The sequence below is a fragment of the Muntiacus reevesi genome, chromosome 6, assembly GCF_963930625.1.
Source record: "Muntiacus reevesi chromosome 6, mMunRee1.1, whole genome shotgun sequence".
Taxonomy (NCBI): Eukaryota; Metazoa; Chordata; class Mammalia; order Artiodactyla; family Cervidae; genus Muntiacus; species Muntiacus reevesi.
The window spans coordinates 101099723-101115962 of NC_089254.1; the positions used below are offsets into that span (position 1 = coordinate 101099723).

At 45.4% G+C, this 16240-nt stretch overlaps 1 protein-coding gene across 1 annotated transcript; it reads right to left on the minus strand.

The window, feature by feature from the left end:
• Positions 1-13041: 13041 nt before the first annotated feature.
• Positions 13042-14019, minus strand: OR6B1 (olfactory receptor family 6 subfamily B member 1). Its single transcript, XM_065938517.1, has one exon. It carries the CDS (start codon positions 14017-14019, stop codon positions 13042-13044), a length of 978 nt encoding a protein of 325 aa, XP_065794589.1.
• Positions 14020-16240: the final 2221 nt, after the last annotated feature.

Genomic DNA, 16240 nt, shown 5'->3' on the forward strand with positions numbered 1-16240 from the left:
TCACAACCTAAGAATCCCCAGAGGGCAATTACTTGCTCTCGCTGTGTTTTTTCACTCATTCTTCCCCTCCTCCCACTCCAGCTTCATCTCAGCCACCACAGCTCCCCACTCTTCTAAGTTCCCAATGGGGTAAACTTCTGAAAATGTTTTATCCCAACTTTTAATTGTCCTTCTAGTTTCCAGACTAATGAGCTCTTCCCTGACTTTTTTGGGGGGAGGTCTTTCACTGGTTTTCAAGGCCATGACATTGCTGAGGACTTTTGGCAGGACACTGTTTCCACCTCTGACTTGGTGGGGAGGGATTGAAGTTAACTGGGAAGAAGTAGAACTAAAATCCAAGTTTGAACTCCTAACTTGGAGTTAGGATGAATGCATCTTCATTAGTTAGATGAATGCATCTTCTCCCCTTCTTCTACATATATAGTGTTTAGTGACCAGGGAGTAGTGAGTAAAGTAAAAATTGTCAAGGAGAACCGTCATGTGCAAGCCCTGGAAGCCTTCGAGAAGTTGCAGTTCACAGTCATTAAAACACTCCCACAGTCTCCTTGGTGGTCTCCCGTATCACATTACTGTTGAGTTGTGTATTCTCATGCTATCAAAAACTTGTCCATTTTTCACTAAACTTCACTTCCCAGTTCTTAATCATCTTCCATGAAAATTTCAGTCTCTTCACCAGAATTACTCCCAGGAGCAGAGAAAACAGTGGGTCGGTGTGGGAATTTTCCCAGATCTACTTATCCATTTCCATAACAAGAGAACATGATTCTTTAGTAAGATGGGAAGAAAAAAGAGAGACATGGTTAGTAATCCATTAGAGTTTTTCTGTAATAGTTGCCCAATATCAGCAAGGTAAATTTTTAATTATCTTTATAGTTTGTCATGCTAATGACGATGGACTAAGGAAAGGTAGTTACACTTCCTGCTCTTTCCATTGTGCAGGACTTGTCCTGTCTCAGGTTCACTTTTGCTCCTTCCACCGTTCAGATAGGACTGAAGGACTCAAAGGATCTGAAGCTTCCCCAGCCTCAAGCAGTGAAAACTGATGGGGCCTTTGGACTGAGAGTTTGAGCCAAAAGTTGAAGGAAGGGAGAGCAGAGGTAAAAAAGAAGTCTGAGGGTACCATGAGGGAGAAGAGGAAGAGAGACTGACAGCTGACTGGTGGGACTCTTGATGCATGCCAAAGACAGACTGAGTTATAAACCAACAGAGGTGACTCCAGGGTAAAATAACTGCCGGATACCATCTTTCGGGTGACAGTGCGTGATCATCTAATGAAAATATTTCCTTGCTGTTAAAGCAAAAAAATCATCTTTCATACTTTCCCAAGCACCAAGGTTACAGATGGCATGTAGCTGAATGAAAAGAAAAGGTTAAAGATAGTAGGTTTAGTAAGATTCTAAATTAAAAAGAATAGTACACATACAGTTAGATGTGCATAAAGACAAACACAGAGAAAGAACTGGAAGGATGATCATAAAATGTCAATGGATTTTCTCTGGTAATAGGTTTAGAGGTATTTTTATTTTCTTCTTTTTGTTCATCTGTAGTTTAAAAAATTGTCTATAATGAACATAATTGCTCCGATATGAATCCAAGTTAAAATTTGAAATTATTATTGATATATCACATTGAGACAGGGATGCTGGGAAGTCAGCTTGCTGGCTTAATGTCCCACACTACTCTCTGGCCTTTGGACAAAATGGGTGAGTGTTAACGGGTGAAGAGAAGGAGTAATTAAAATTCTGCCTCAGCAAAGTAGATATGACTATAGGCTTTAAATCATTTATACCATGAAAGGTAAATCTATAAATATTCTATAACAAACACTCCGGACTGGGGATAGGATAATTGGTGTTTGCCCTGGCTCCAGAGGAAATAGGTCTATGACTTTGGGCATGTCCTTTACTTTCCTGTTTTACACTTGTGAAACAGAGATTCAGTGAGACTCCAGGGACCCTGCAGCTCTGGAAGTCTGTGTCTTCCAGGGTGGACATTGCCGTATTCTCCTGGATACTGATGTCTGAGGCTGGAGTCAGACCATCATGGGATCCACACTGTGGTCCAGAGGAGTAATTATCCCCTTCCAGCCTGATTCACATGAGGAGTTTCACTGAGAACTGACATTTTCTGTACTATTTGGATCCCCAGCCCTAGGAGATAATTCACTTCCTGCAGTGAATTATCTGTGCAGCCCCAGGCCTACTGCTTCCCTGGTCTCTCCCTTCTCTCTGATACAATTGCCGAGTCACTGCCGCTTCCCCACCCTTATTTCTCCCACAGGCTATCTCCTTGACACAGGACTTTCCTGTTACTAGGAATAGTTTAGTTCACTCCCAGTTATCTAGCTCTCAGTTAAGCACCCCCTTTTAGTTCTTTCCACTTTTTTTTTTTCTTAAAGAAGAGGTATCTCTCTTTAAAATTTGTTTATATTTTTACTGGGCTCCACAGGCTTTCTCTAGTTGTGGCAAGCAGAGGCCACTCTTCATGGTAGCGCCTGGGCTTCTTGCTGCGGTGGCTTCCCTTGTTGCAGAGCGTGGACTCCAGGCGTGTGGGCTCACTAGCTGTGGTACACGGGCTTAGTTGCCCGGAGGCATGTGGTCTCTTCCCAGACCAGGGGTGGAATCCGCGTCCCCTGCTTTGGAAGGTGGACTCTTAACCACTGGACCAATAGGGACGTCCCCACTCTTTTTTTTTTTTTTTTTTCTTAACCAGGAATAGCTTTCTCCCATGAAATGTCAAGAGGCAACTCCTAGGAATTAGGTTGCCTGGGTTGATGACCTCTATACTTGACAGAAGCTTCAATAACTTTGGCTACAATTCATCACTAATTATCTCTGTCATGAGGGAGTCTGAATACCCTGATTCCTACCTCTAACACACTAAGCAATGTAAAATGATGTTTCTGTTTGGTTTTCTCTCTGTGCATAACCAACTGTGTGACTTGAGGGAAAGCACTCAAGTGGCAGTGGCGGGGATGAGAAAGAAACACTTGACGACTAATATTTAATGAGTACTCAATGCTATATGAGTCACCTCCTTGAAACTTTGCGTAGTTTCCTTATTATGTATTAATATTGGGCAGGAACAGTACAGTCCGTTTCTAGAAAGGAAGTCTTTCCTTAGTAGATTGCTAGCACACACATGGAGCACGGAGCCGCCTTTACTTCACGATGGCAAAACAACTTTAAATACACTCTTCATGGATGTTAAATGAAAATGCTGCTTCATTTTCTACAATGATCTTACCATCCCAAGTCTACGTTCTGATGCTTGGTATGGAACAAGCCAAAAAAAAAAGCAAATGATATAATATGGCCTATTAAGGATATCTTTCCAGATGTCATGTATGGATGTGAGAGTTGGACCATAAAAAAAGCTGAGCGCAGATGAATTGATGCTTTTGAACTGTGGTGTTAGAGAAGACTCTTGAGAGTCCCTTGGACTGCAGGGAGATCAAACCAGTCAATCCTAAAGGAGATCAGTCCTGAATATTCATTGGAAGGACTGATGCTAAAGCTGAAGCTCCAGTACTTTGGCCACCTGATGCAAAGAACTGACTCATTGGAAAAGTCCCTGATGCTGGGAAAGATTGAAGGTGGGAGAAGAAGGGGATGACAGAGAATGAAATGTTTGAGTGGCATCCCTGAGTCGATGGACATGAATTTGAGCAAGCTCTAGGAGTTGGTGATGGACAGGGAGGCCTGGCGTGCTGCAGTCCATGGGGTTGCAAAGAGTCAGACATGACTGAGCAACTGAACTGAACTTATATGTTAGTTTCCTACAGTATAAACATTATCTTTTGACTAAAAATAATCTTTCCAGGTAAATAAATAATTAAAAGTTCAGCCTTTGATTGGAATGGTTTCTTTTCTCAAGACACCCTCTGGGTATAAGAGAAAACCGCTACTATGGGACAACATGGAAGGTGGGATGAGGGGATAGAGTCACTGTGTTTCAAGCTGGTCCTGGGACTGGTCTCTGCAGTTGGGTGATCACTCTTTATCTGTGCATACACACGTGGCTGATTTCTGTTGAGATGTGGTCAATCTGGATCTAGCCCATGGCATCCACTATTGAACTCTGTGGCCAGGGGGCCAATGGGCAGTTTGTTGTCTTGGATTTGTCAGGGTTCAGTGGCAATCCTTTTGTAGAGATGGCTCCGTTTTAGAGTTTTCTGATATGATTTCCCCCCGCCTCCAAGAATACACATCACCTCCAAGAACTGACTGTGATTCCTCTTGGGGCCATGGCTTAGAAAGTCCACCTGGAGGCCTTTTTCTGTACCTGATCCTACCCTGGCAGGTCCTCTGGTAGAGCTTTCAGCTGCTTTCTGTAGCTCTCATTTGAAATGTGCAGGAACTGGAGCACCCAGCCCGTGTTCCAGGAGTCAGGAACACGCCCCAGACCTATTTGGTGCCCTCTTCCCCTGCTGCACCATGGCCTCCCTGAACAGCTATCTCCTGTGAGGTTTCCAAATGGGGATCAAGAACACCTCTCTACCTTTGACCCTCCCCTCCCCTTATTACTTCTCCATCCTTTAATCTCTGTGTTCCATATGTATCCCAGCCCTGATCAAGCATGCAGCTTCTCCTTCTTGGACTTTTCCTGAATTTCCAGTCATTCTGTTCCATTCCGTTCTTCCATGGATGCTATTGACTAGGACTGTGGAACCATGTGGGAAGAGGAAGGATTGAAAGAATATACCAGGACAATTCTGACCACAGGACCAAGCAGCTAGATGACAATCAGATTGCAATCACTAAGCCTAAGATGGGCTTCTCTCATAGCTCCGTGGGGGAAGAATCCACCTGCAATGCAGGAGACTGCAGTTCGATTCCTGGGTCAGGAAGATCTGCTGGAGGAGGGATAGGCTACCCACTCCAGTATTCTTGGGCTTCCCTTGTGGCTTAGCTGATAAAGAATCTGCCTGCAATGCAGGAGACCTGGGTTCGATCCCTAGGTTGGGAAGACCCCCTGGAGAAGGGAAGGGCTACACACTCCAGTATTCTGGCCTGGAGAATTCCATGGACTGTATAGTCCATGGGGTCACATGACTGAGCAACTTTCACTTTCACTTTCAAGCATAAGACATGTGAAATAGTTTGCTTAAAGAGACTGTTTGGTTCTTTTTGAGAGTTCCTTCTGAGTTCCCCTAGCTTAGTGTGGGCTTGACCCTAAAGGGGTACTTGGGTATCTGCCATGTCCCAGGGAGTGAGGAGAGGATCACAGTGTTCTGCCAAATTCAGAACAACTATGATACAGACTCGGCCAGAGCTAGGCTATTTGTAAAAAGCAGCTAAGATGAAAAGTATCATATGTCTGACATCAAATCTTAGTCTCTTTTCACCAGACCATGCTGTCTCCCCCATTCTTTTCCTTCTAAAACAAAGGGGTTGTAAATGGAAGAATAGAGAAGTCTCTTCATGCCCTGATGTTCTAACTTCACTTTATAGAGGTTAGCAGAAGGGGAAGCAGTGTTTTCCTGAGTTGGGATCTTTTCCACACCCCAGTTAAGAAAACCAAGCCTTTCACTCAAAAGGAGCGGAGAAAAGGTCTGGCCGGATGTTTCCTGCTGCTCTTAGATACAGCTGGCTTCCTGGCTGTTAGATGAGGAAGCTGAAATGCCTTTTTCTCTAGAGTCTTCCTTCTCACCTCCAGGCCTCAACATTTGCCTCACTTTTGCCCTAACAAAGTTGGCTATTTTTGATATACTGAAATGGGGATGTTTGGGGAAATTAAAGTGACAGTAAAACTTTATATTTTCTATGGGAACCAGGACATTATGCTCTATGCTATGAATTTAGCCCAAGGGTACCCCACAATACAGATGTGAGGGTATGGAGGTGAGAAGGAATAAAGTTATTTTCTGCTTATACCTTGAGAATTTCAGGATGCTTGATGAGCCAGTTCCTCTTCATTCCCTTGAGATCCAGTGGTCTAGAACCTGGGAGTTCCATCCTGGCTGTGACCTTTGCCTAAGACTTTCAAACCTTTTAAAAGTCTCAAATGGATTCAATGTAGCAGAGATGGTTTTATCTGCTTAGCAGATCATGACCATGGCTGGAGGCAGCAAAACCTGGTGGCTAAGAGTGTAAGTGTCTAAACTTGAACGCCTGCATCAGAATCTTGACCTGCCACCTTGTATATTGATGACACTGGGCAAGTGAAAGCTTCTGCCTCCGCTTCTTCAAATGTAAAGTGTTGAGAATGATAATATCTGTCTCCTTTGGCTCTTTTGAGGATTAAATGGAGAATACTTGTAAAGCCCTCAACATAGGGTCTTATTCTCTGGTGAATCCTCAACCAATGTTAGGTATTTTTATATTTAAAATACTTTCAACACTTCAGAAAAGAGATGCTAGCCAAACCAGTGCTACAAATAGAAAACTACTTTTTCCCCTTCACACATTTACTTCTATCCCGTTGAGCCCTGTAAACTCAAAATTTTCTTGTTTTCTCTTTCGCAAGATACAAGCTGTTCCCACAGTTTTCTGCATCAGATACAGAATGTTTCATGCCACTTTGGGATTTTGTGAGAGATGTTTTGGAAGTACCTTTTTAGAAACGTCACTGGTTGGAACTGATGCTCAAGCTTTGGTATACGTGTGGAGAACTTCTGAGCGCCTGTTCTGCGGCGCTGGAGAGGGCAGTTGGGACTGAGCCAAAGGAGAGGACAGATTCCAGCCCAAGAAGCCTTCTTCTGACCCAGTGGTGTGGGCACGGGGATACGGAAGCCTGAAGGGAGTACAAGAGGAAAGTGAGTGCAGGGGCTGGGAAGGATTATTCAGGAGTAGATATGGGTGCAGAAGCTACTCACAGAGGCGACCAGAGCTCTTCCCATCTTGCCTCTGCTCAGGCTGGTGGAGAACTTCCTGCCAATGTCCTGAAGAAAGGGTGAGCCGGTGAGGAGTGCTGTCCTGAGAAACTGCCTTGCACATTTCCTCCCTCTCCTCTCTCCAAGCCCAGTAGAAAAAAGTTTAAAGAAATTCCTTTGGCTCCTGGAAGAAAGACAACTCTCCAGCTCCGATTTGGCTAGAAGTCGTTCCTTCTCTCCTTATCCTGAAAAGAGAAAAAACTTACATTTATATCATGCTTACTTACTTTCTTTTTTTTTTTAATATCATGCTTAATTACTTTCAGGCAATGTCACAGACACGATCTCATCTGAGGAAGGAGAAAGTTGAGGCTGTTAGGCTACACAAAGAGTGCCCATTATCAAGTATTTCCTAAGTCTTACTCCAATGGTTGTATTAGGTTGGTTCTTTTAAGGGTTCTAGTGGGAGATGTACTATAACCATGGTGATTATTATCACCATATCAGACATATATTTAAAATCCTACTCTACTAGTTTTTATAGTGTTAACATCAGTGGAATGAATATAAAGGTCTATTTTCATGCACCTGTTAAGTGAGCCTTGGTTTAGATGTGGGCAACTGCCTCATACATAGGGAAGTTTCATTGAAGACTTAATAAACATCTTCCATGCTCACTTCACCTTTCTTTTTCTTCCCCGGGTGACAGTATTCTAGATCCCTCCCTCTATCCTCTTCTAGCTTGTCCTTTTACCTACCTCAGGTGGGGAAGTAGTCATTCATTTAAACACCACCCTGGTTGGAACTTGCCACTTCAAGGAAAAGGACTTGCAATCAAAGTAATTGGAATTTTCCCATCATAAAGATGTTTTTATGATCAAGTTCAAGGCATGGGAGATGTAGCAGTAAGTAATGTATGAGCTCTCTGAGGAAGTAGATCAAGATGGACTCTGGAACCCAAGCAGAAGGATTATATTTATTCCACACATAGAGTCTCAGTTATTGTTTGTAGAGTTTGTGTTTGTATTAATCATGTCTTACATTTTTCATACTTTATGATGTTTTGACATCTTGGGGGCCTTGCTGGTCGGGGTAGGCTGCCCCTCTCAGAGCTGGCTAATTCTCAGACATTGCAAACCACCGTCCTTTTGTGTGTTTTCATATGCAAACCAGCCAATCCAGGGCCCACATCCAGTCACCTTTATTTAACTCTCAGACACCAAGCCACCATGCTCTATCACCTCAGAGCTAGGTCAGCTAGACTGGACAGCTGGAGACCTGTCCTGTGACCCAGAGCTGCCAGAATTACTCAAATCATCCAAGCCTAACTTTCCTCCAGCTTTCCTATACCGCCTCATCTGTCCATCCCTCAGCAACCACACTAGTGGCTGAGGGTCATGCTCTCTCCCTCTCCTTCTGCTTCCTAACTGACCAGCACTTTCCCATGGCTGCCTGCATGGTGGGCCCACCCCCTCCCCTCGCTGTGGTTAATAAACTCTTCTTTCAAAGGCAACTTTCTCTGTGTCTGTCTCCTTACCATACTGGAGTAAAATAAATCCCAGGGACAGATCTTAAAAAGGTGTCAATGATTTCAGCGTTAGAAATGAAAGCCAGTGTTGCTTCCTACTCCAGCGAGTGATCAAACACGACTTGAATTGGTTTCTCCAGGACTGACTGAGCCAGGCAGTCCCTGCATGATCTCTGGCTAAACAGCATTTCTGAAAGTGGCCTGTGTAGTTTGGCCGCCAGGCCTTTGCATATGTTTTGCTGAGGTTTGTTCAGGTGAGCTTGGTGCTCTTTGGGCCAGATTAGACATCTCTAAAGTTATCTCTGGCTCCAGTATCATATTATTCTAGAAATAGGAGTATCATTTAGCACTGTTGATCCCGCTATCCTTGAAATTCTCTTTCCTTGGTTTCCATGACATCATGCTCTCTTGGATCTTCTTCCACTTTTTTGACCGCCCTTTTAAAAAAACTGTGCATTCCTTTTCCTCTGCCTAACCTTTATTTTGAAAGCATTTATTGAGTAAATAATGTATATATGTGTTCAAGGAAACTATTCAAAAAAAGTAAATGTCTACTTCACTCTGCCACTCAGTTGCCCAGACTCTTAATTTGATTATAATTTGTGTGTGTCTGTGTGTGTGTAAAACTATAGGACATATATAAGCACACATATGTTTATACACACATGATATTCTGAGTGCTTTTATATGTACATAAAAATTAAATATGTATATACATAAACATGTATATACATATTACATATGTATATGTATATATACTATCATTCCATAATACTTATTTATTCACTTATTCTTTAACAACTTACTGCTGTTTACTAATGAACAACTACTACATGCCAGACACTGTTTAGGCACAGGGAAGACCATGTGAGTAAAGCAGAACATTTTAATAGAGTTTATAGTCTGTTGGGAGGAACAGGCAATTTAAGAGAAAGTCAGATAATTTTCAGTAATGAGAGATGATTAGAATTTAAAGCATGCTCATGTGAGAGAGGGCAGAGAGATGACATTATATAGTGTGACCAGGGAGGGCCTCTAGAAGGAGCTAATGTTTGAGCCAAGACAGCATCTGAATGACGAAGAATAGCATTTCAGGAGTGGAAATAACAAGGAAAACGCCAGAATCAAAGATGCACCAGAATTAAGGATGACTCCTTAGTACCTACTGTGTTGCAGCTTGCTTTTTCATTTAATAGCATTTATGAGAGATGGCTCCGATCTATCACACATAAAACTGCTTCATTCTCTTTAGCAGTTGCACAGGACTCCCTTACAGGGCTAAACCACAATTTATTTAATCAGTCACATACTGCTATTTAAACGATCTTTAATCTTGCTAATGCGAGTAATGCTGAGATGAATATTTTTCAATGTACGTATTTGCCCACAAGTCAAATACATTAGCAAGGTCAAATTCTTGAAGTAGAGTTATTGGAACAAGCGATATGTCTTTAAATTCTAAGTTATTTTAATTAATGTACCCAACTGGCCTCCATAGAAATTGAACAAATATATTCTACCACCAACAATATATGGGGGAGACTGTTGTACCCTCCAAACTCTGTGTTCACATTTTTGAGGAGGAAATGCTCTAAATAACATTTTCTAATTTCATGTTGCATTTCTCTTGAGTGAGGCTGAAGCTCTTTTCCTATGTTTAAAAGCCATTTGCCTTTCCTGTTCTGTGAACTGTCTTTTCATATCCTTTGCCCATTTTTCTTTGGGATTACGTAGTAAGTCTTTTCCTCAACTGGCCAAAGTTCCTTATGTATTAATGAAATGATACATTTCATTTCATACATTAGATATGCCCTTCCCAGTTTGTCTTTGTTCTTTTCATTTTGTTTAGGACAGTGTCCCAGGAGTAAAGTTTTTGCTTTATTAATGTAGTTAATAAATTACGCATTTTGTTTCATACGGTCATCCACCTTTCATTGCTGGTCTTCCTTAGAGTTCTATCTTGGAACTGCTCTGTTACTCCTCTGCTCACTCTCTGTGGACCATCTGAGCCATGCCTATCACCACTGGTGTGTTGACGATTTCTAGATATGTTTCTCCTGACACATACTCACTGCCAACTGTACATCTCCACAGCCCAAGTCAGCATAGTCAATACCGAACTCATCATTTCAGCTTTGTCCTGCATTCAAACTGATTACTCTTCCTATATGGACTCCATCTCAGCGAACCCAATTTTTCATTTTTTCCAGATCACAGAGTCTATATCATCAATGAATCCCTTTTCTCTTTTATCCCTAAGCATTCAATCTGCAAAGTGCTATTCTATCTACCTTCTAAATAGTTCTTCAATCTGCCCATTTCTCTCCATTTCCATTACCACTTACCTAAAGTGGGTCAACATCATCTCTAACCTGTGTTTCTACTCTAGCTGCCTAATAGATCAACTTTCTGTCATGTCCTTCTCCAATTCATTCTTTACATAGTAGTCAGAGTGTTCAGATTGGATCATATCACTCCCCTGCTGAAATATTCTCAATGCCTTCTCTTTTTTCTTACTCTCGTCTTCTTCCTACTTTTCTCTCCTTTCCCTCCTCTTTTTTCTCCTTTTTCTCTAGGGTAAAATCCAAACTCTAACATGGCATACAGAGCTTACATGATCTGGCCCAAATTTGTGCCTTTGGCATAACCTCTTAATACAAACAACACATAACACTCCACTCCCCATCACCATCAATAAGAATCAGTCCTCCTGACAAGTCCCTGGAATGCATCATGGTCTCTTACCTTGGGAATATTTGCTCCTATTGTTTCCTTTGCCTGGACTCTCCTTCCTCAGCTGTCTTTGTCTGGCTCTAACTATCTCACTTGTCCTTAGATCTCACACATTACTTCTTCCATAGCCTTCTGATAATTCCCACCACCCCAAGTCCAGGCAAAATGCTTCCAACAGGATCTTGTCATACCATAATCATCGAATGGTAATACAATGCCTATTTCTTTGCCTGAATCCCCTAGCAGATTTCCAACTCCACATGAGCCTCACCCTCATTCCTCTAATAATTTGGATTGCAGTGCCAGGTATATAGTGGCATTTTGATCAGAGTTGAATCCTTAACTCTCTAGTCCTTGGCATGGAACCATCATTCAAAAAGCATTTATTTGCTGCATATATGGATGGAGGAATAAATGCTTGAATTATCCTAATGTAGCCTAAGTTTTGTGCCAGTGTGTTCCCTTTACTGTACTAGGATATACCGATGTAGTAACATTGTATAGAAATAGTCACCTTAAGGGGATTCATTTACTGTAGTCAATTTTACAAGGCAATGTGGATTAGTAATTCTTCCTCTGAATGTCTGCTCACTTTACCTTTGACAGTAACATTTCCACCAAGCTACTGGTGGATAAAAGCACCTCTGTGCCCTCCTACTGTTGTACCACATGGGTTGACTTCTCTGCTGCTTCACTCCATACTTTCAGGAGACAGCTTTCAGGCATTTATCCTGGGGATAGACAGATCAGAGGAGCCCCTCTGATTCACTGAGGGGCTCCAGTATTATTTGCCCTAAATAATAATTTTTATATGTAAGAGTAAAACCCACTGAAAATTGAGAAATTTGGAAAATATATAATCAAGAAAATATAAATCACCTATAATCTCATTACCTAGAGAGCAATGATCACTTCCTGATCTCTGTAGCTCTCTGCAATCTCAAATTCATCCCTCCTCTTGGCTCTCTCCCTTGAACTCCTGAACCGAGGAGTGCATTTGCCTCCTCACTTACTGTCTTCACTGGCTTGTCCTGGCTGCCCTTCAAATCCACATGTTCGAGGTGGACACCCCCATCATTCCCACTTCTCTCTTGCACCTGCTGCTGTGTCCTTTTCAGCAAATTGTCCCACCGTCCACCTGGTGACCTAGGTTAGAAATGATCCTTAGAGCCTCTTTCTTCCTCACCCTCACATCTAACCAAGATACTGTAGTTTCCTCTTCCTGCCTATCGTTTGGGTCTTTCCTTGTCCCTTAGTCACCAGTGTCATGACTCTGGTCCAGACTCCATCACCTCTCTCCTGGATATGGTAGTAGCTTCCATGGGCCTCCATGTCTCCAATCCAGTCTCCACACTGCGGCCAGAGTGACCACGCAAGGAGGGGCAAGCTATCACATTGCCCCATGAACTCCAACCCTTCAGCTTTTCACAAGGTCCTTCCTCCAAATGCCCCCACCCCTGTTCAACCATTTCTATTTGGAGCAGTCTTCACTTTTCTCGTCATTGGGCTGACTTCTTCCCATCGTCCAGTTCTCCACTGAGCCATCTTTGTCCCCCAAGAAGCTTTGCCTGGCTCCCCTCTCCCCCGAAAAGGTCTGGCCTGAGCCCACTCCATCCATCTCCAGTTTACTCCTCATGTCCTCCTCTCTCCCTGTGAGCTCTCTGGGGCATGCGTTGTGGCTTCTTTGTCACCCCAAGCCCACGATCTTGCCCCGGCCCGGCACGTAGGAAGAACTCTACAGGTATACTGCTGGAGCCGCTAAGTGGGGGTCTAGGGTTCTCTTCCACAAAGGAGGGGCGGAGGATGGAGCCACTGCTGGGAGGGGCGTCTTAGGCGGACCCGCTTCCAGATTCTCTCCTCTTGAATCCGGTTCTTGAGTTCCCCGCCGGCACTCCACAACGCAGACACGTGCTGATGGGGGAAACTTGAGCGAGCAGAGCTGCTCACCCCTGCCTGCGATCAGGGCTCACACAGACAGACCCTCCTGACCCGGGGCCTGGCGGGGTCGCCAGCGCCCCAGCACCTGGCGGATGGCCGCGGCGATCTCGCGGTTGCGCAGGCTGTAGATGAGCGGGTAGAGGAGTGGCGTCACGTGGGTGTAGACCAGCGCCAGCGCGCGGTCCAGTCGCGGGGAGTAGCTGGCCTTGGGCCGCGCGTACATGAAGGTGGCGCAGCCGTAGTGGAGGAAGGTGACGGTCAGGTGCGAGGCGCAGGTGGCGACGGCCTTGCGGCGGCCCCGCGGACAGCGCAGGCGGCGCAGGGCGCCGGCGATGGCGCCGTAGGAGGCCAGGATGAGCAGCGAGGGCAGCAGCAGCAGCAGCAGGCAAGCGCCCAGCAGAGGCAGCTCCTCGGCGTAGCTCCGCGTGCAGGCCAGGTGCAGCAGCGCCGTGATGTCGCAGAAGAAGTGCACCAGCAGGTGGGAGCCGCAGAAGGGCAGGTGGAAGACGGCCACCGTGAGCCCCATGGACACAGCCAGGCCCCCGAGGCAGCAGGCCAGGGCCAGCCGCGCGCACAGCCCGGGGGTCACCACCGCCGCGTAGCGGAGCGGGTGGCAGATGGCCACGTAGCGGTCATAGGCCATGGCGGCCAGCAGGAAGCACTCGGCCCCGCCCAGAGCCACGAACATGTGCATCTGCACGGCGCAGCCCAGGAAGGAGATGGGGCTGCCTCGGCCCAGGGCCGGTGAGGCCAGGTCGGCCAGCGTGCGGGGCACCACCACCAGCGTGTAACCCAGCTCGATGGCTGACAGCTGGCACAAGAAGAGGTGCATAGGCGGCCGGGTAGGCGCCGAGGCCACGGCCAGCAGGATGAGCAGGTTCCCGCTCAGGGTGGCCAGATGCAGGGCCAGCAGCAGCAGGAAGAGCGCCGGCCTCAGGTGCGGGAACTCGGCGAAGCCCTGCAGGAGAAAGCCGCGGGGCAGGGTGGCGTTGCCGGGACTGGCCATGCAACCGCCTGTCCAGGTCCAGAGGCACCTGTGGGAAAGAAGCGGGGGAAGGGGGAGTTTGTGGGCTCCGCTCCTCTGGCCCTGCTGGTGAAGAAAGGTCTGGATGGAATTTAGAGGGTAGGAGCCAGTAGAGCTGCAGAGAGAGGGGCAGGTTGATGTGTTTATTTCCATCTCCCTCCCCATGTGGTAATTGGCTCAGTCCTGTTTGACTCTTTGTGACTCCATGGGCTGTAGCCCACCAGGCTCCTCTGTCCTTGGGGATTCTCCAGGCAGGAATACAGGAGTGGGTTGTCATGCCCTCCTCCAGGGGATCTTCCCAACCCAGGGATTGAACCCAGGTCGCCTGCCTTGTGGGCAGATTCTTTACCCTCTGAGCCACCAGGGACATCTTACTGTCTTGTTCTGAAAATTGGTCCAGTTTTTCCTGCCTCCTGGACTGGAATTCTTACGACTCCTTTCTCAACATGCTCTTTGTAAACCTTGATTTGAGACCCTTTCTTTCCTTTGCATCTCTCTTGCCCTCCACCTAGGAAGAATGCCCCTTCTTCGGATTCCACTTGCTTTGTGGGTCTTGTACAGCCACCAGTATTAGTCGATCTCAGCCTCACCTGGCTGCCTGGAAGTAGGCACTGTGTCTATAGGTTCTGCTTCTATTTCCTGCCCTGTACTGCTATTTCTGAGTTGCTTTCCTTGTACCGCAGAATTACAAAAACATAGGGCTTCCCTAGCGTCTCAGAAGGTAAAGAACCTGCCTGCAATGCAGGAGACCTGGGTTTGATCCCTGGGTCAGGAAGATCCCCTGGAGAAGGAAATGGCAACTCACTCCAGTATTCTTGACTGGAGAATCCCATGGAAAGAGGAGTCTGGCAAGCTACAGTCCATGGGGTCACAGAGCTGGACACGACTAAGTGACTAACACTTTAATGCAGATGAAGATCTTGGTCATCATCTCATTCAACCTCATAATTTTAAGGAGAGGGAAAAAAAGCTGTGGAGGAACAGGGTAAAGGGCTTAACTGTTGACAGATAATTAGAATCAGAATCTGCATTCCTGAGATTGAATCCAGAACTTCCCATGACCCTATAACAGGATGTGAAAGGTCCCTGGCATTAATCAGTCAATCCACAGTGATTTAGCTTTAAATAGAGACCCGAGTCTGTGCCCGGCGTTAAGGCGGACACTTAGCAGGCCATGGTTAGCGGAAAGGCCTGACCGGGCCCATCTGGAACAATACATCCTAACAGTCTTCTTAGTACTCCGTCAGCAGGAGAAAAAGCCATGTACATCTGTTCTAACTTGCCCTTCAGAGGTAGCAGTACATTCCAGATCTGCTGTCAGAACAGTCTCTGAGTATTATCCGGTGACTCATTGCAGGCAACAGTGGAGAGCATTGATAGCGTGTAGGTTGGCCGCAATTGTTATAAACCTCCGGAGTCAGGGACCATCAAGTGGTAAGAAATTCAGAGCCATGCCAACTAGAGGAGGACGTCTGGTTTTTTCAATGATTATTAATGATATCTCTTTTTAATTAATTTTAATTATAAGCTCAATTATTATTTCCTCTTAGTGCCTCTGAGTCACTGTTTCTAATCGGTGCTGGAAGTGGAATTTGTTGTTATATTACAGAGTGCAACAGCGATAAAACTGGGGCACTGGCAACAGGTAAACTGAATACAAGAATGGGAAGGAATGCAAAGGGCTTGCTCTTTGCTATTAATGCTCCTTGTTGAAGAGAATTCCAGGGATTTATATCTATCAGTGTCAGCCTGTGCTCTCTTTTGTCATCTGAGGGGAATGCCTTGAAACAGATGTTTGCATTGTTGCGTTGATCGGAGAGGAATAGGGTGGGGTTGTGGGTGGTCTGAGGAATAGAATCACTTCTCATCATTCCCTTCCTCACCCTGCTGTATTCAGCCATTTGAACAAATTTAACAAACCTGTGTTGAGCGGGCAGCCTCATCCCCACCAGGTGTTGTAGCTGTGGTTGTGACCAAGAGACAGAAGCCTAATGTCCTGGAGGTTCAGGCAGGATGAAGCTGTTGCAGGGACCAGCTCTCTTCACTCTGCCTCTGCTGACCCCCTCCATCTTTTACTTCTTCCTTTTCATCTCCTTAGAGAAGCAGGGAGTGGAGGGCAGAGAGACACAGACAACCCATTTCTTTCCCCCTCACCTTCATACTTCACAGAAATGGAGATGTTGCGAAAGGCTGGGTAGTGGCT

Bases quoted from the DNA above. Each gene is read 5' to 3' on its own strand.
- OR6B1 (XM_065938517.1), bottom strand. From the start codon at position 14,019: ATGGCCAGTCCCGGCAACGCCACCCTGCCCCGCGGCTTTCTCCTGCAG.